The sequence below is a fragment of the Lontra canadensis genome, unplaced genomic scaffold (genome assembly GCF_010015895.1).
Source record: "Lontra canadensis isolate GAN:19392208 unplaced genomic scaffold, GSC_riverotter_1.0 scaffold41, whole genome shotgun sequence".
Lineage (NCBI taxonomy): Eukaryota > Metazoa > Chordata > Mammalia > Carnivora > Mustelidae > Lontra > Lontra canadensis.
In genome coordinates this window covers 17,145,195-17,165,025 of record NW_022631035.1, presented here as the reverse complement: position 1 = coordinate 17,165,025, position 19,831 = coordinate 17,145,195, and the positions used below count along the sequence as shown (strand labels likewise).

Below are 19,831 nucleotides of genomic sequence, written 5' to 3'. Positions count from 1 at the left end.
TGCCCAGGGTGCACCCCAGGCCAGTTACATCAGATCAGGGTAGGACCCACACGGCATTTTTAAAAGCTCCAGAAGGAATCCCCATAGAGCCAAGGTTGAGAACCCTGTGCCAGAAGGACATGGGAAGTCGGGGGTGGGGAGAGGGGGAAAGTGTGGCCCCAGAGGGGTTCCTGCAGCAGGGAACTTACCAACTGGGGAACTTACCACCTGCACTAGAGGGCACCAAGGACCTACCAGGTTCCCTTCCCCCATCCCATCTCCCTCCAGTCCCATTTGCCACTTGAAATGAAAGGACATAAAAAGGGAGGTAGGAACCAACACACATTTTGAGGAATGTTTTCCATGCTTGTTTGCAATAATGTCCACGTGCTGAGGGAAAGACTGAACGGAAGGGGAGTCTGAAAATCAGAACTAATAGATTTCAGGTCTTTTTTGGCCGTATCCTGAGAGCCCCAAGGAACAGCCCAGAGCCACTACTGGGCAGAGAATTTTGTATCTAAAAGGAACCAAACCAAGTGTATGGCTGTTTCCTCCCCTTCCAAACATACCGGACCTCAGGGCCAGAGCCTGCCACTGAGCAGCCCAGCCGCAGATAGGGTTATGCCGCCCCTTTGTGGCGAAGCCTGAGTACAGCGTCCATTCACCACTTAGAGAAACTTAGCCCACAAATCCTCTCTGCCCCTTTCATTAAGGAAAATACTTTAGGACAGAGAACCTGCCCTTGTGAGGCACAAGTAATTTACAGCCTATTCTCAATCCTGGCATATTGCCTACATCCCCTTCCCCCCATCTCGGACACGGGAAGCACCTCGGTGCCATGGTTATGAACTTGGGCTATGAAGCCAGACACGTGTGGCCTGGAGAAAGTCACTACATCTCAGCCTCTTGCACAATGGGAATAACACAGGACGTGATCTGGAGGATTTATGAAGAGCAGAGGGGCGACCAGGAGAATAACCATACCTGACTTCTAGTAAGGGCCACACACAAGCTAGCAGTATTAACGGTCTGGGTTTTCCTCTGAGCAAACGACAACCCCACCTGCACTAAGACAGTAACAGATCTTGCTTCTCTTTTTGCTCTGGCTGCTGGGGCTCTGAACCAGACCCAGAACAGTTCTGGAAGGGGTCGTGACCCACATTTGGGTTTTTCTCCTTAGTAATGACACTCTACTCTGATTAGCTCTCGGTCCTCATTTCTTCCTTTTGCATTGTTCTAGTTCGTTCCTGCAAATCTCCTCAAATCTTTTCTGGAATAAGACAGGATATAAACAAATGAGACTTTATTTTGGACTTGATAGGTTTTGCTCTTTACACACATATGCCCACCTAGTTCAGTATTTTCAAATGAGATCATCTTTGATTAAGACAAATGCTTTCAGTCTAAAAGACAGTGGTTCCAAAATACACACATCAGAACTACCTTCGAGGCTTGAAAAACACTCTACTTGAGAAGGTTTGGGATAGGCCCTAGGAATCTATCATTTCAGAAAAGTTTTCCAGCTGCTTCTAAGACAGCCAGCCTAGGCCCCGGCCATGGAGCAGTGTTTGAGAATCTCTAGCCTGGAAACTATAAAAAAGGGGTTATTAGTTACAAAAGATAATTTCCTAAGTAAAGTAACAATCTCAACTTTATTTAACTGACGTGTTTCAAAAACAACAGGTGTGAATCCAAATGTGCAAATCGAACCCACCTAAATCCATCAGGGCAAAAGACTTTTCGGGAAATCCCAGCAGGGAAGTCTCATCTAAAAATCAAGACTCTCCTACTTACTTGGGTCTCTGAGTTTGGTTTTTCTTAAGGTGGTCGCTCCACGGAATGAAGATAATCCCAAGTTCTTTGACAACCCACCCACATCCAAATCCTGTACAAGGTCAAAGATGCTGTCCCCGGGACATTCTCGCACCTGCCTGACTTCAGACTTCACCCCAGCTCCACTAGAGGGTGCTCCTTCCCTGGCCTGGAACCCTTCCCTGGGTTGGTGCTGCAGAGACAGGAGCACCGAGTTAGGCCAAGGTGTGTTTCTCGCAGGACTCTGAAAGCCAGCTTGTGCCATCTCAGGGCCCCTGGGTCTCCAGAAATGCTGTGACTGCTGTTCCTTAGTCCTACGCGGTAAAGACCCATGAACTGCCTTCCTAACTTATTACAAAGTAGGGAGAGTGGCTCTCAAAGTACAGCAGGACAGAAAGCCTTACTTCTGGTTCACCCAGACCTGTACTCACTGGGGAGGAAAGTGTGGAAACACGCTGGTGCACACTACAAACATATCAATCACATCGGCACTGCGGGGTGGGGTGCCGGGGGAGTTTCTGCGCCGTGCCCCGCCCCTGCCCTGAGTCCAGGTCTGCAGGGCTTCGTTGTTCCTCATGCACCCTCCTCTAAAAGCTGCTCTTTGGCAGGATCCTCAGATGCCCAGGGAACAGGACAACTGGGTCTGTGCAGTTTAAAAATCCACTTTATGGAACCCTTTTTATGGAATGCTAAGGATCCCTGCCTGGGCCGGGGTTCTGGGCATGCTGGAAATTTCACCTCCCCGAAGTCAGACCTAGGTCTAAAGACACCGACTCTTCTGTCTACCCTCCAGGCCACCGTTCTCACTCTGGCAGGGCTCGCAACCCACAGGTTCCCCCTTCTTCGGACATCCAGGGCCCCTGCTTAGCGCAGAGGGTAAGAGCAACGGAGAGCCCAAGTGTGAAATCAGCACCAGGGAAAATGCATGTTAAAAATCTGTGAGAATGAAGACACACTCGCCAGAAGGTATGCCTGGAGGACCAACACTGCTGCAGAAACGGGGGGGAGGTAAGAAGAGAGGTGAACTGGAACGCACACAGAAGAGGAAGAGAAGACAGGTGACCATCCAGGTGACAAAAAAAAAACAAACACAGGACACAGGTGGGGCAGGACAAGCCCAGGCACAGTTAATACTGACCAAGGTTCCAGTTCTGGGAAATGCTGAGTGTTATTTTATGTCCTGCCATAAGGCTACTGAGCCCAGGGTGTGGTAGGGCCTGTGACAGGTGAAAACACATGCTGACCAGGTCCTTCTAGCACCTGCAGTGCCTGGCCACGACAGAGAGGCTGGCTTTACCATCAGTTCCACACTACAGCAGGTACTGGTACAGCCCTGATCCGGGGTTGGTCAGACAAGGAAAAAGGTCCCAGTCCCTAACAAAAGAGACTCTACAGGACACAAGGGACGTCTCCATGGTGGCCCCTGCCCACACCAGCTGGGCAGAATGGGGGTCTGGCTGGCAGCTACTAGATTTCAGGGAAGGGAAGAGAGCCAGAGAATCAGAGACACTAAAACTAGAAAAGATACCCTAATGGACCCAACACTAACCTTGGAGCAAAGCGACTTTCTTGGGGGCAGAAGCCCACCAGAGCCTGGGGGTGACGCCAGGCTACAGTCCTGGGAACTACAAAGCCACCCATTCTATTAACCTCTGGGGAAAGAGAAAAAAAAAAAAAAATCAGTGATTAGGGTCTTTGGTCTCAAGACCGAACATTCTTAGGGAATAACACTGGCTTCACTTTAGAAAGGACCGACTGAACCACTGTATGTGGAAAATCTTACTTGCTGTCTTCAATAGCATCAGTGCCTGTCTCCTCTAGGTGGCTGCTTCCAAGGAAAGAGTGACAAGTATTGGCAGTTAGTCATCTGCATGTCACTGGGGGGTGAGGGGAGCTAGTAGCAAGGGCAGGGAAATCCATGTGCTACAATGACGCAGGGAAAGAAGACCTCTTTCCCCTCCTTTGCTTTGCTTCTGCTCTGACCGACCCATTAGGAGCCAGAACGGCCAGGTGATGCCAAAGTAGACAGTCCTATCTGCAGGGCTCATGATGAAAGCCTTCCCAGGGTGCACATCAGCTACACGGACAAAACCAACAAAGCCATCCTTTCCCTCCTCCTTCCTTCTCCACCCCTTCCCCTTATGTCACTTCCTTCCCCCCAGTGAGGGCAAGAAAGAGAGAGAGAGAACGGGTACTTCTTTCATTTCCTAAGGACTGTGCGTCTTGGTGGCACTCACTTCCCCCTCCGAGGTGTCACAGAACACAGAGCAGGTTTGAAACCTCCACGAGGTTACAGATCACAATGACTTGCAAGTGGTCTTCACAGTGAAGAAGGGCATACATTTCGGAAGGCAGCCTCCGGGCCCCCCGTCTCGCTCTCGCACACACTCTCACACAGACCCTCGCGCGGTGGGAGTGATGCGCGGCTGCGGGGTGTAACTGGCTCACGTCAGGTACTGCACCACGAGGAACATAACCACACAGGTGAGCAGCATCCCACCGATCATGAAGTACTTGTCCTGGAAAGCCCGCTTCTCAATGAGCCGCATCACTGTGTTGGACAAGCCCAGCATGTTGGCAATGTCGAGGATCTTCTTCTGAGTCCCCTGAAGCAGAGAGGCAGAGAAAGAAAAACGATCAACTCGTTTTTGCCAAGGAGTGGGACTTTACCAATACGCAGTCTCCTGGTCACGCCTGAAGTATATGAAAAGCAGCATTAATCAGAAACAGATCCACGCTTACGCTCTGATGACTTTTGATGGAGGTACCAGAGCAAAGCAAGGAGGCAAGAAAAGTTTTTTCCACCAATGTCCTGGGACACTAGACTCTAGCACACATATGTATCACGGACACATATACACACATCTCCTATGTATCTGATACGTGGCTTACGTGAGAAGAATCTCAACTCAAATTATGCACAAAAATGAATTTGAGATGGACCACAGAATTAAACATAAAGCTTCTAAAAGAGAACAGAAGAGCCAAACGCTGGGAACAATCCAGGAGTACATCAACCAGAGAATGGGTAGACAATGTTCAGTGAATCGGCGTTAATGGGGATACTACCTGACAATAAAGAGAACCTAAAGATTGACATGGAACAATGTGGAAGAGCCTGGAAAACACTCCCGAGAGGAAGAAGCCACACTTCCAAATACATTTATATGAAGTTCAGTAACAGGCAAAACTACTTTATGGTGAGGTAAAGCAGAACGATGGCTGCCTGGAAGGAGGGGTCTGGCTAAAGCAGGAGGGGCTATCCAGGGCTGATGGAAATGGTCTCTGTCAGGACAGAAGTGTGAGTTACAAAGGGTGTGTGTTTGCCAAAATTCAACGACCCGCACAAATCAGATCTGTACACGTGCAGGTACATTATACCTCAAGAAAAATTTTTTACATTGGAATGTTTTATGTATTTTTTTTAAAAGGGCAACATCAAAAACCTCTTCCTCTGCTCCCTAACTCCAAAATCCTGGCTGTCAGCCCATTCACCTTGTAGAATAGAAACCTCTAGGATTCTCTGGCATGTAACATGTGGGCCAACATCCATGTTTACCAAACGGTCTGACATGGGTGACATGGAATGACAGACACCAACACAGCGACCCCTTACATAAACGCTGCCAAAACCAAAAGGGTATTTACCCCTAATCAATAGCCCACACCACCCAGCCTGCCCTTCCTCTCTGCTTTCTAAGTTTTGTTCATAAGCACACTCAATTTCTTATGAAGTAACGAGTATAAACGACTCCTGGGGCAGACCCTAACCTCCTTCCACGCACCCCACCCACTGTAACCTTACGATGGCATCTGCCCTAATGCCCTCCACCGGTCTTTTAAACGAAGAATGCATTAATGAGGAGAGAAGAGGCAGAAGTGAAAACAACACGAGGCATCACAGACAGGAATTCAAAACCCAGGTTTAGCCCAGACAATGATGAACGAGCCTCACAGAGAGGGATCTCTCAAGTCCGACCTCTCGAGTCCAACTTTACTGTTGGCAGAGGAGGGTTTTTTCCATGACAGTGATGGTAAAATTTAGGTCTCACTAGGCTCTGCTTAGCTGAGAGCAGGTGATTTCATCACTGTATGAAGCGCCATATCAAGCTTCTAAAATCACCTGAAAGTGAACATAAATTTAAAAAAGAAAAAAAAAAGTATTCCTTTCCAACCACAAATTTCTCCAGATCACAGCTCAGTTCCTTCATGCTCTCCACTATGTTCCTTCCCAGTGGTTTAGATGGAAAAACCCCTGATGGGAGCGGGGTTGGAGGTGGGTGGTGGAAATCAAGAGACAAGAGACAGGTAGGCAGTAGTAGGTGCACAGAGGAAATCAAATTAGAAACCTCACATTCCAACCCCACCCGCCTCGCAGGCTTCCCGGCACTTCTTTCTGGGGACAGCTTGGACTCCCCTGTGACACCGGACTTCACTGGGAAGTAAATGCTGGCTTCAACCAGAAGCCTCAACTAACCCCCACCAGGTCGATGTTAGCGCGACTTGGTGAGTCTTGTCCTGAAAGGGTTTTCCAGGGGCGCCTGGGGGCTGAGTCGGTTAGTGTCCAACTCTTGATTTTGGCTCATGTCATGATCTCAGGGTCATGAGATCGAGCCCCTGAGAGGCACGGGGCCTGCTGAAGGTTCTCCCTCTCCGTCTCCAAGCCCCCCTGCCCCCACCCCCTGCTCTCGCGCACACTCTCTTAACTTTAAATAGACAAAAGGGTTTTACTGTTTTTCTGGGATATGGGCAGTTTTCTAAAGAAAGGGCTGATAATCATCATGTATCAGTTGTGATTACCGCAGGTGGCTGCCTGGAAAGAGGGGCACCTGTGAAGCTCTTGGAGACCACATTTCCAGACCATCAGAAGCCCCGTGGCCAGCGACAGGAGGACAAGTGTCCCTCAACAGCCCGCCTGACCTTGTCCCCGGTAAAGATGGCCGGGGCTATTCGGCTCCCTCCAAAAGTCCTGCAGAGCTGACAGGCTCAACGCCGTCCAACAAAAACTAAGATAAAGCTCACACTTCCGAGTGACTGTTTCTCACAGCTCAGTGGCTGGGAGTGCTGCATTCACAGGGGACCACACCCTGATAACAGGCACGGCCCACACCCCATTATCCATCAGGGCTGATACAGGAAAAGGGCTGAGGCAGAAACACCAGGACTGACATCAGAATCTGTGTAATGTTTCTGTAAACCACTCCCGGGGGGCGGCGTTGGGGGGGGCAGTTTGAGTCTCAGCCAATGAGGCAGGGCTTCTAGAAACACCTGTTGACTAAGGAGAGTGCTGTGGGTCAGCACACGGTGCTCTAGAACTGGTGACCAGGTGCCGGTCAACCAGGGCGGCCCTAAGACCCCACCAGCGGGGGATCAGTTACAGGAGCACAAAAGGTCTCGGTTCCAAGGTGGTCCACAGCGGGGACTCTCCGGGAAGCCGCAGGAGGGGGAGGCACCATGTACAGCCGCATCTACCATCTTAGACTCATGGATTCTGTCATCTCTAAAACCGGAATTTCTTGGTCTTATTGGTTCCTTTCATGGCAGCCACTTTCATGACGGGTTCGGTAAATGGAAAAGGACCTAGTTACCAAGAGAGGCCAAATTAGGTTTTGCTGCGAGTGCAAGAAATAGCTACTGGCGAAGGGAGCGTGGTGACCTGTGGCCTCGCAATGATTCAGCTCCAACAGGAAGGATCCCAGACTCCGTCAAAATCTCAAAATGTGAGGATATGGAACCACAATGTAAACACAGGTACCAAACTGTTGGATGAGGCCAAAACCAGGGGCCTCTTCCCTGTCCCCCAGAAGGGCCCCCACCTTCAAGGTCAGTCTCTGGGCCCTCAGTCCCTCCAGAATACTGTGCCCTCCTCCAATGAGGTCATCCATGCCGTGGTGAATTTTCTGGAGGGAGGAGTTGAACTGCAGCGACTCATCCATTGGGATGGTGGTGTCAGAGTCCTGTGGGAGAGACGCAGGCACTGGGTTAGCTCTGCAGGCTGGTCAGCTCCTGGGCTCCCGCAACACCTGGCCGCTCTGCCTTTTGGCCAAGGCCAAGTCGGAGGAACAGCAGAGGGACTGGTGTAAGAATCGAGGTGCCTCAGAGAGAGGAAAAACCCAAGACCTGGGGTGGCCTCTGTTCGCCCCGAGGAAGAACAGCTTTCCTCCGACTTGGCACTCTGCGGAGGAATGTCGTACCCAAGGTCCGTCCATTCCCGCCTCTCCACCGGCTCTACCGTGACCACTGCTTAGGGAAAAGCATCAGTCCTTCAAGGCCTCACTGGCCTTCTCCTAAAGGCTTTCTCTGACTACTTCTCTATGAATTTAGCTGGTTCCCCACTTCCTCTCCTTGGCTTTCTCTGAACTCAGCACTAAATGTTCACTAAATGTTTGCTAGATGGAGACTCAGGATAGAGAAGCCCGTGCTTCCCGTTGAAGGCCTAACGGTGGCCTGTATGGGTCAATTCTCCTAAGCAGGCAAGAAAGGGCTGTAAAGAAGGAGAGGGAGGGAAGACGGACACAATGATCAAGCGGTTTCCACTCTGCGTGTGCACTACCCTGAATTCACTTAATCCTCATTCTAACGTGACGACATGGTTACTACGGTGTCCCCATTTTAGAAGAAACGGAAGCCGAGAAGTGGAGTAGCTTGCCCGAGGCCATGGCGAGCTGCTAAGTCCGGCGGGGCTTGCAGCCCACTACTGAATGCGGAGCCTGGCCCCCTCTTAACCATCCTGTAGAGACCAACCCCGAGATCGGTCCTGGGGCTCTCAGTTTACACCACAGGGGACTGTATACAGAAGTCATTCGGGACTGGCTGTGCTTCCATTCTCTCCTGCCTCCCGACCACGGCACACTCTTTGGTCTGGCAAGCTGTGCCCTTCTCACCTCTTTCAATCACCACCAAGAGGCTACACCCCCTCTCCTCTGCTGCACAGGTTTGGAACCATTTCTCACGCACCTGCACTCTGTCCCCGCAGCTCGCACAGGAGCACCTCACAGGGAGGAGCCCCGGCCCGGGTTTTTTTATGAGCTTTACTCTCGGCATCTTCCACAGCGTTCTTAACACAGCCAACGCTCGGCAGGGGCTGGGGGGCAGACACAGGACTCCAGGGTTTGAATGAATCAACGAATGTCCCTTTCTCATTTGACAAGCATCAGCAGAACGCCTTTTATATACAAATCTTTCTTATCTTCTAATAGCTAATGAGCATTGACCAGTAAGTAGTTCATCTGGCAAGTCAGTTTGTGCTAAGGACGCCGTGTGCACTGCAGCTCACCAAGCTGGTAGGCAACAAGAGTAATTCTGAGCCATTGTCCCTGGCCTTAAAATAGGCCTGAAGACCCAATGCCATGACTACCAAAGGCCCACACACTTTTCAGTGTGCTGTATAGTTCATTATACTTCTGAAAGGCAGCTATGAAAACGTGAAAATACAAAAAAAAAAAAAAGGAAAGGCCACTATGCTTACAGCTCTACCACCAACACGTCCTCATTGTGTTGTCGGATTATTAATCACCGATATGTGACTGCTTACCCTAGAGGAGCAAAAACTATGCAGGCACATTCTGGAACACTCCGTGAACTTTACTGCCAGTGGGGACACGGGAAAGAGACAGACGTCTGTGAAACCTGGATTGATCTGAACTCTGACAGGCAGAGAAAGCTAAGACCTCATTAGAAAATGAAGACAAAATGACCACCAAGCCCACCTCGCCGGGTGGAAACATAGGCTACAGGACATGAAAAAGGCCAGTGTGCTCTATAGCCATGTGCAGGAAATGATCCTATAGACACTCAAGGGCAGGGCCAAGGGTGTCCCCAAAATCAAACATGCACACCAACAGGCCACTTTCGAACAGGCTCAAGGTTAAGCAATCCGTCCAAAACAAAGTATGTGTCTGTTAGCGAATTCCTCCAAATTGCTGCTCAGACTTGGGGCAAAAACATCTCCATGTGTCCGACCCTGGAGTCACGCACAGACATGGCACCGCGACAAGCACTTCCAGAAGGCAGCTTTGGAATGTTGCCCTCCTGATAGACCATCTCCATTCTCATCACCGGCTCTATCTGATCAGAAAAAAATCGCTGCCACCGTGTGAACTTCCACCTTTCGGTCGAACCAGTTTGACCTCGGTCATTTTCCCCTCTGCCCATTCCCTCGACATGACTGCTTCCTTTTTGGGCTTTCGTATTAGCAAAGGAGATCCCTGTCTAGGTCTTGTGTGAGTGGCAATGCACGAAAGCCACTGTCATTTCTGTTTAGGCTCCTCCTCCTCCTCAGCGGGCTTCAGGCACCCCCTGGAAAGGATGAAGCTCCGACACCCCCGCCGCAATGCCAGGGACTGCCACGGACCCGCGGATCCCCCCCCCAGAGCCTGGCTTACGTTGGTGGTGAACGTGCGAGACAGAAGCTCCTCTCGCTGTCTCTCCTGCTGTTCCCTGGCGTATCGCCGATGCTGGAAGTTTCGGAGAGCGGTCTGCAGGTGCTGGACATCATACTTTAACTGGTCAACACGACTGCAATTGATGGAGAGAGATTACATTGCAGGAGCCCGGGGCCGCACACTTGCTGTGGCCAAGCGTTGTATTCAGGATGTCTCCTTGCTGCTCCCTACACCCCTGCATGTTACCCCCGCCAAAATCATCTGATTTCGAGGGAGGATGGTGAGAATAAGAGCAGCAGCCTGTGGTTCCAGTTGGGTGTAGCCCACGAGACTCCAGCAGCTTTCCTTAAGCATCTGCTGGTCTCTGAGTCTGGATGCCTGGCAGGGAACAGGTGACAGGAAGCAGGCTCAAGGACCTCTCCCTGACCTTCTACGGGTTGTATCGCTTTCCAAGAAGCCCAAGGGCATCTTTCCGGTAAAGCATCAACAAAGTTTCATAAAACTTCTGGGAGCAGGGGCTGGGGTGGAGGTGGTGAGGGGGGTTTCAATTCAATTTCATGGGGGGGGTATCAAACATGAGACCGGCATTTCATTATAAACAGACCGATTCAAGTGATTAAGGGCAAGATTTCATTTCAACCCAAGAAGGCAGCGGGAACCAAAGGCCAGAGCCAACCTCTCTGACGGCAGTACACTTCAAGAGGCCTGGGTCTGGTCGGAAAAACAGCACCGGATGTAAAATTTCCAAACGACCCAATGTGAGGAGACACGAGGCTTCTGAGCCACTAACCTCACAGGGTTTTTAATTCTGAGGAAGCATCACTGAAATGGAATCATGCCCTTTAGGAAAACTGTATCTTTACAGAGTCTCAGTTTTTCAATCTGTAATGGATTTTCAAGAATATTCGCCAGCCTCCCCTGACGGGCTGAGGGTATCAGAGCACTCACAGTTTGGCATTCTGTCTTTTGTTAGGGGGCTCCTTGCTGGATAGAATCTCCAGACGTTCTAGACGGCTGAATATCTGGTCTATGCTTGCTTGGATTTCATTCTCTACTACTGCACCGAAGAGAAAAAAAGAGTAATTGCCAGAAAAGAGACAGTGAACTGAAATGAGAGGGATACATTAAACACATCTTTTTTCCATATCCAATAAATTCAAAGAAACACCTCTGAAAGGGAGAAAAACGCACATACCAGTGAGTAACTGGAAAAACTTCAAGTTATACTAAGTGACTCTGTAAATGTTGTTCTAAACACACAGACACACACACACACATACATAGCTGTTAGAGCCATAACAATGCCAATTTTTTAAAAAGCTAGATAAATCTACAGAAATAAGTTTCTTGCCTTTAGAAATGAAATATTTTAAGCAAAATGCAATATCATCTGAAACAGAATGAGGTCTCTTTTCCCTTGAGATTATTCTCAGATACGAGTTATAAATATCTAGTCAAAAGGCTACCAACTGAATTCCCTATAGGAATGAGGTTAAAAGAAAAAAAAAAAGCAAAGGGGAAGATTAGTGTGTGAAAGACAGACACCCGCTCCCGGAAGGCTTTCCATAAGACTGGGCAGACTGATGCTGACATCCCCAGATAGACCAAATACCACTAGGAAAGGCCCAGGAAAGATTCTACAGAGGTAAAGATATGATAAATACACTCATTTCCTTTATTCCTTTTGATAAACGGTCAAAATGCCCGCTTTTCCATTTTTAATCGTGTGACAGTGGAAATACTGGGAAGGCAAACAGAGCCCGTGGACACTAGTCTGGGCACAGGAGAGCACCCAGAACACTTCTTGCCCCAGAACTGTCCAACCTACAGCTAACATACACAGTTTTGATGAGAACAAGGTGGGCATAGAACCCAGAGATGCATTGGAAGCTGTGGAAAAGAGGCACGAGTGGACAGAATCGGGCATGCTGACACAGGCAGAGAGGTGAGGGGGTGGCCTCCGTGGCGTGTGGGGAACCAGTGGTGCCTATCCCACCAGCTTCAAGAGACAACCTTTTCTTTTGACAGCAAAGAAACGACAAAACAAAAAACAGCACTTGTCTCCGTAGAAACCTTGGTGTGGGAACTGAACTAATTAATTAATATTGCTATTTGTTTCTGAGTAATCCTCCTAAAAAGCCACAGCCCTCAGCTTAGCAGAAATGACCAATTCCAGTTAAACATCTCCGAATTGGTATGGAGTACATTCCTCTAAGAGCTCGGTAATTAGTTTAAGATAGATGGAGGAGAGAAGAACGTCCATTCCCATAGGGGCATGTCAGGTTGAGTGGAGGGGTAATGGGGGATAAGACTTGTGGGATTCCGCAGGGTGCAATCAGGGAAGTCAGGGACTTTGCCAGAGGGTTTTTCTGTCCACCCTAACAACAGAACTCATTCTGCGTTGAATCATTAAGCTCCTGAGGCAGAAATGCGGTCAGGAAACCCAGCCCATTAGCACCGTGTCATCAGAGAAAGGACTCTGGCCTCCATAGTTAATTACTCACAGTGCAGAGACTGCTTGTCTGCCGTCTCCAGGCGTCCCATGTGAGACTGGATCTCGTGGACCTGCCTATCAAAGGAAGAGCAAGGAAATGAGTGAGACGGGAGTAATCAACAGTGCTTCGGTCAGGAAAGACATGTTTTCTGATGCCAACATGTAACTGATTTAAATTGACAGCATCGCTGAACTGTAAAATTTGTAAGTGGCACTTTAGGCCACACGTTTTGGCAGGGTTTCTAATATTTTAACATGAATATTAAATAGTAATACCGACCAGCAGCATTTATCGGGCGCTTGGCGCATCTAAGACATTCTGCAAAGTCAATAACCCCACGAGGAAAGAACCATTATCATCTTCATTTTGTAAATAAGACAACTGAAGCCCAGAAAGGTTATGTAGCTTGTTCAAGGTCACACAGTGAGTGATAAACCTCAATCTGGACCCAGCCAATCCCACTCTCTGTTCTTTGACCCAATGTACTGAGCACTGGCCTATACTAGGGAGAGTCAAAGGGCAGGACAGATATAATCCTTGTCCTTGAGAAACGATGTAATTAGGAATGACAGGCCAGAGAGACATGACAAGTCCCAAGAAGAGCTGAGAGAGCACTCATACACAAAAGTATAAACAAAAAGGAAGCTGAGGAACAGTGGTGCCAAGCAATCTGGGAGGTACTGGGGGAGGGGGGAGTGTGGCGGTGGTGAAGCAAGTTCCAAAGATCATTCTGAAGATGGGAGACATGATCTGGTGAGAGAAGAGATGAAGAAAACGATATGTAAAATGGCATGTCATGTAGATTACAAGCAGGCTGTCTGGCCTGAGAGTTGGGGTCGGGGGCTGAGGGAAGCCAGGGAAGAAGGGATGAGGCGATTAGCTGGAGAAAATGATCAGAGAAGGTCCTGAAAGATAGGGATCTCCTGTTTGGTAAACATCTTTCCCTGGCAGTATCAGGTGATAGCTATCTCGTTTGGAAATGCAACCCTGGGCCCTGGCTCTCTAGCATGGCCCCAGACATCAGGCCCTAGGGCGCTCTCCGGAGGCTCCCCTGGACTTGGCCAAGGTCACCCTCGGAGCCCTTCCTAGCGGCCTCTGTGATCAGGCCTGGAATATTGCTTATGCTGTCCCCGACAACCACCTGCTGGGGCTTCTGGTCTCACCACCTTAGAGGCACAGTGAAGGAGTCTGCTGCGCTCTCATATCATCACCAACCCTTGTGGGAAGGGTCAGCAGCCATCCTCCACCACGGGCACCACAAACAGTGAACCCAAACTGACCAATGCAAGCAAAGGAGCCCAAATTTGGTTTCGACTTCCTCTTGTCTTTTCCAGGGCTTTCCTGCAACCTCTAAACGTGACCCATGGCGCCAGGAGCAAGGCCAACTCTCTAATGACTCTGAGTGTACTGGGTGAGACCCATGGCCCAGGGAGGAAATTAGAAATCACTACCAGAGATGGAGAGACGAGACGGCAACTCCAGTAAGGAAAGCGTGACAGTTTAGAATGAGGGTGCGTGGAGATCTGGAGGCAGATGTAGGGATTTGGCTGGACTTAACCAACATCTGGATCAGGGTTCCCACAAAAGCAGCAGTCGAGGACTGCATGGCAATGCTGATGAAAAGGAGAATTAGGATTTCACAGAAGGCCTGCGTGCAGGCAGTGAGGTGGATTTTCAAGGGTAGCTTCACAGAGCAAATCTGAAAATTAACATAATAAAAGAGGGGGGGGCAAAGAATACCCAAGACAACTCTGAAGTAAGTATGAGAGAGATGACCTGTCCCACCTGCTACAAACACTCATTAAAAAGTCGTAATAATAAAACCAATACAGTAGCAGTGCAGAGACAGACAGACAAACCCTGACCCCAACGCTGACCCAAGAGCAAAGAACTAAGGCTAGAAAGAGTCTTCCGTGTTTGGGGACTCGGTGACATGAATGAGTGGGAAAAAAAATGACTACAATCAATGCCAAAGGCTTGGTTGGTTATGCATGTAGAAGACGGTATCTCACATAATACACAAAAATAAACTCAAGATGGTTCAAAGCCCAAATGGGAAAAAGCGAGGCTTCAAAACTTCCTGAAGAAACTGATGAATTCTGCCTCTGAAACTGATAATACACTAGATGGTAATTAATTGAATTTAAATTTAAAAAAAACTTTCTGAAGAAAACACAGGTATATGTTATGTATTATGATTCGGGTTATGTATTATGTATAATACATAATGTACAATGTACATTATGTATATAATGTACATTATGTATAATACATAATATGTATTATTTATTATGATTTGGGTTAAAGAATTTCTTAAACAAGACAAACAACAAAACTATCCCCCAAACCTCACAAACCACAAGGCTAGTAAATCTGACTACGTTAAGGAACTTCTCTATAGCAAAAGCACTATTAAAAAAAAAAAAAAAGACAGGCGGAGACTGGAAAGTACATTGACTAGATGAGAAAGGACTAATGTCTAGAACATGTAAGAAAAATGCTGTGAGTCAATAGGAAAAGTCAAACAAAGCACTTGTGTAAATTGGACGACAGACGACTGACAGAAAAGAAAACCCAAATGGTCACTAGATATATAAAAAGATACTCCACTTGACTAGTCATCAGGAGAATGCAAATTAAAAATAATGAGATATTGCATTTCTCCCACTGGATTAACAAGTACTTTAAACTGTAAGGATGAGGATTTCATGGCAGGCTACATGATGGTACCCAAGGGATGCTAGGGAAGGTTCCCAGCGTTCTACCACAGGGCTGTCTCTGGCTCTATGTTTTGTTCATATTTTTTTAAAGAACCAAGTTATGTCGGGAGGGAGACAAACCATAAGAGACTTAATCTCACAAAACAAACTGAGGGTAGCCGGGGGGGAGGGGAATAGGGAGAGGGTGGTTGGGTTATGGACATTGGGGAGGGTATGTGCTATGGTGAGTGCTGTGAAGTGTGTAAGGCTGACGATTCACAGACCCGTAGCCCTGGGGCAAATAATACATTATATGTTAATAAAAAATAAAAAAATTATTTAAAAAACCAAGTTATGCTTATGAAATTTGCACATGACTCTGTGCTATAATGAGTGATTAGGAAACTGTACCACAAAACAAGATTAACATTTTTCATTTAGGCCAAAATACTAAGATGAAATTGGTCAGGGATGAAAAGTATTTTGACTTGAGACTTTTTAAAAAAATCTGATATATGCTATCAAATGGCACTTCATTCTGGGAACCATCTGTTAAAGGACCCTATCAAAGGTTTCTCCTAATAGAAGATGAATGAACAAGATGACCGGGAAAGAGTCTAGAAGTCAAGTCACGAAGAGGAATGGTCAAAAGAGCTAGTGACAATAAGGCTCTGAAGAAAGAAAAGGGGAAAAAAAAAAACCACCTAAATTAAATGGGGCAGCTGGTGCTCTTCAAATATCTAGAGTTAACATACACAAAGAGGAACGGATTTGTTCTTCACTGCTACTCCTTAAGAAAGATCCAGAGCCAAAAGGTCCAAATTTCAAGGTGACAGGTTTCAGCTCGGTGTGCTCCTCCCCACTCCCCCGCCCAACAAAAAAACCCCCAAGAATAATTATGAACTCTCTCTCTTCAAGAAAAGGAAGGGGAAAAAAAAGACAAGGCCTTCTGCAACTTTCAACATAGGGTACACGAACTGCCTTGGGTTTTAAAAAGGGTCTTCCTGACCAAAATGTGTTGCAATGGAAGACCTGCCAGTCCCTTTTATTTTTCTTAATTTCTGGAGAGTGAGTGAGTGAGCAAGCGGGCACGTGCACAAGTGAGGGGTGGGTGCAGCAGACAGGGAGAGGGAACTCCAAGTGGGCGTGGAGCCCAACAGCAGGCTCAATCTCACAATCTGAGCTGCAACCAAGAGTTGGACGCCTAACCAACTGAGCCCCTCAGGCACCACCACCCCCACTTTCAGTTCCTAAATTCTATGAAGACAGAGGGAGAGAGGATGGCAACACCCACCCTGTAGACACCCTTTGGGTGGCTGTTAATATTTTCTAAGCTAAAACGGATAAACTTTATTTGTAGGCAAACATTACTGTCTTCTCCCATCTAAGCTCTATCATATGGTTTGAATGAACTAGAAGAGATAGAGCCAAGAAAATGATTCCAATCCCTACATTTCACGCTTGAGAGGAAATAAATGCAAAATAACAAAGCAAGTATGAATGGGATGGTGGGAACTACTATATGCCAGGTGGGAAATGTGTTTTAAACTGAACTGGGGACTCAGACAACATACTTGAAGCCAGTAAGGAACAAGTGATACACAGGTATGACTTGGGGGTGTGGACACTAGAAACCGGAAGTGCTAGCCCTGCCCTAGCACGGGGGCCGTGGAGGGCTTGGGTAATAACATAAACAAGCAGAGGGATCTGATAGCAAGTCACTGTTGCCGACTTAAAAAAAAAAAAAAAAAAAAAGTCATGGGATGCCTGGGTGGCTCAGTTGGTTAAGCGGCTGCCTTCAGCTCAGGTCATGATCCCAGCATCCTGGGATCGAGTCCCACATCTGGCTCCTTGCTCAGCGGAGAGCCTGCTTCTCCCTCTGCCTCTGCCTGCCTCTCTGTCTGCCTGTGCTCGTGCTCTCTCTCTCTCTAACAAATAAATAAATAAAATCTTAAAAAAAAAAAAGTCTGTAGAAGATTTAGGAAGGATTTTAGAATGTAATTGCTTTTTAAAAGTCCATTAACTACCGTCATCCTCCTTCATATACACCCACTTTGTATCCACACTGCATCTGGTCACTGTGAGTAGGAAACAGTTCTAGAGTTGATACTGGTTCCAAGTTCTGGATCCACTAGGTAGTGGCTGAGGGACCACAAACAAGCTACTTAAATCGTTGGCACTTCAGTCTTAGGTAAAACAGCGTACTAATAATCACAATTAATTAAAGGCTCAGAGACCCAAATGAAGTATGAAACTGCTGTGTAACCTACATAGCATCACATAAACCTTTACTTAAAAGTAGTGGGAACCATCTGGTCATTCTCATCTCCCTGGCCTTGCCTCTCCTACAATTAGCCTCTCACCAGAAGGTAAAATCAAAAAAAGGAAGAACTGGTCTTGAGATAAAGTAATGGTTTTTATACTGCTCCCCAAAATCACTCAGAGAGCTTGTTAAAAATAGAGCTTCTTGTGCTCCAGACTTAATGAATCAGAATCTCTAGGGATGATAAGATGCAGGGCATTGCATGAGGCTGGACGATATAAGGGACAAGTATGCGCAATCACTGGAATATCAAAAATAGAAGCCTGGCCACTTATTCCTCTATAAATTTCATCCGAATGCAGTACTATTTAAGTGTTTATTCTGATTTTCATCTTTTTTTTTTTTTTCACTTGGTGCTCAGGTGGTTCAGGAGTTTTCAAGATACAGAACTTTAAAATATTAATCTCAATGCACTTTCAGGGACACGCAAGAGACAACCACAAACTGGGTCAAAGTTCCAGTACAATTCATATGCTCAGTTACTGCTGTGTCAATTCAGCTACAATCATTAATTTCTGCAACTGCAAAAGTTAATTGCTGATGCTCACAGAATTGTGTTTCCTCTTTAAGACACTCAATCACCAGTAATGAAGCTGAAAGGAGCCTCAAAGTTTAACCGGCCCCAAACTAATATTTTATAGATCAGAAAAACAAGGCGAAGAAGTCTAGAATCAGAACTCCCAGGTTCAGCACTCGAGGGAAAAGACAGACTGTAAGAGACAGTCTGTAAAAAGACAGACTGTAAAAGACAGACCTTTCTTAGCATCATGAGAACTGTCATTCTTTTTCCAACTGACTCACAGGTGGAAATTTTAAAGTCCCTTCCTATAATTTTTATATGAGACTAGGGCTTCCAGGGTGAGAGCAAATTCTGTCATTTTAACACCATTACAAATAGTTTCTCTATTTTCACTCGACCAATCAAACACTTCATCATTATGGTCTCTAGTATAAACCATATCAGAATAAAAGGGAAAAAAGTGTAGCAGCAACACTATTAGTGTGAATGAAAAGTAGGGGCTGACAGGATTTAGGAGCTGTGAGCTACAATGAAGCTTTTTCTGACGACCTTAGTCCAATGATGGATCTTTCTAAATTGCTAAAGAAGATTCCATTTGTACTGCTCATTTACCCTCCATCCCATCTTGTCACATCTTAGATCTTTCTTCGGACGTCTCTTAACTGTTCTAAATAAATAGTAAACTATGTGAAGGGGCTCTGACTCCCCACCAGCTCTACCAACCAAGAGCACCGGGTTGGTAGGTGCTAGACGAAGTAGTAGAACCTGTAGGTGTGACTCTCCCTTTTCCTAGTCTACCTGACAGGCACGGCCTCGGAGATCCCAGGAGCCGTCCGGCCCCACGTCCCCACGCATCAGGCGGGAGACCCTCCATCCGCCGCTGAGCTGGGCATCCCGCCAGAGACTCCGCGCTTCCCCAGGCAGCGCCCCGGCGGAAGGACTCGGCCTCTACAATGGCGGACGCCCCGAGGCCCCACCCAGGGGAGCCGGCCTCGCCCAGCCTGACTGCGCCCCCGCCCGTGCCCCAACGCGGCCCTCACTTGTGCGTTTGCTGGTAAAGCGGTTCCATGTCGCCGGCCCCTCCGGGTCCGGCCCTGGCTTCCTCGGAACACGTCCTCACAGCCCCGCTTCCGGCTTCCGGCTTCCGATCCCAGGACCCGCCCCTCCTGCCGGTCAGGGCTGCCCCCACGCGCGCCTTGCTGGTGGTGTTGGCGAGAGAGGAGGAGGACAAGGGGAGGAGAGCCCCGGACGAGAAGGCCAAGTATAGTCAGAGGGGCTGCCGCAGATCGAGAACGAGGAAGCATAAGTTTGGGCCGAGGGCAGTCTCCAGCATCGAGTCAGGCATTGACAAGGGCAGTCGGAGAGGACGGACGTGAGGTCCTCAGGGCCAGGCTGTGGGAAAGCCGGCGGTTACCTGCCCTGCCTTGCGGGTGGGCTTCGCTGTAAACTGCGCAACTGTGCGTCTACGGATTTCGTTCTTCGTTGGCGTTTGTGACCCAAGCTTCTCCTATGTCAAATCTGTCCGCTTACAGCATCCCCCCCCCGCCATGTATCCTTTCAATAAACTCACAATGAATGAGTGGTTACCATGTGTCATGTGTGCTGTGGGAGAAACCGGG

General features: G+C 48.0%; 1 protein-coding gene across 4 annotated transcripts; it reads right to left on the bottom strand.

Annotated features, from left to right (window-relative positions):
- Positions 1 to 4,059: 4,059 nt before the first annotated feature.
- Positions 4,060 to 19,366, bottom strand: GOSR2 (golgi SNAP receptor complex member 2). 4 transcript variants are annotated; one of them, XM_032870957.1, is made up of 6 exons: positions 19,253 to 19,366; positions 12,680 to 12,744; positions 11,124 to 11,232; positions 10,176 to 10,308; positions 7,608 to 7,748; positions 4,060 to 4,397 (listed from the first exon to the last, which is right to left on the bottom strand). In XM_032870957.1, the coding sequence occupies exons 1-6, from the start codon at positions 19,279 to 19,281 to the stop codon at positions 4,236 to 4,238; spliced, it is 639 nt and encodes a 212-aa protein (XP_032726848.1). In that variant the 5' UTR covers positions 19,282 to 19,366; the 3' UTR covers positions 4,060 to 4,235. The 4 variants fall into 4 exon arrangements, with proteins under 4 accessions (XP_032726848.1, XP_032726850.1, XP_032726851.1 ...); XM_032870959.1 differs by having other exon boundaries at positions 11,124 to 11,229; XM_032870960.1 differs by lacking the exon at positions 7,608 to 7,748.
- Between the last annotated feature and the right edge of the window lie 465 nt (positions 19,367 to 19,831).

Excerpts from the sequence above, each read along its gene's own strand:
- GOSR2 (XM_032870957.1), bottom strand. The coding sequence starts at position 19,281 with ATGGAACCGCTTTACCAGCAAACGCACAA. Across the intron at positions 12,745-19,252 it reads CTTTACCAGCAAACGCACAA|GCAGGTCCACGAGATCCAGT; the intron begins GTGAGGGCCGCG and ends TTCCTTTGATAG. Across the intron at positions 7,749-10,175 it reads CTCGCACGTTCACCACCAAC|GACTCTGACACCACCATCCC; the intron begins GTAAGCCAGGCT and ends TCTCTCCCACAG.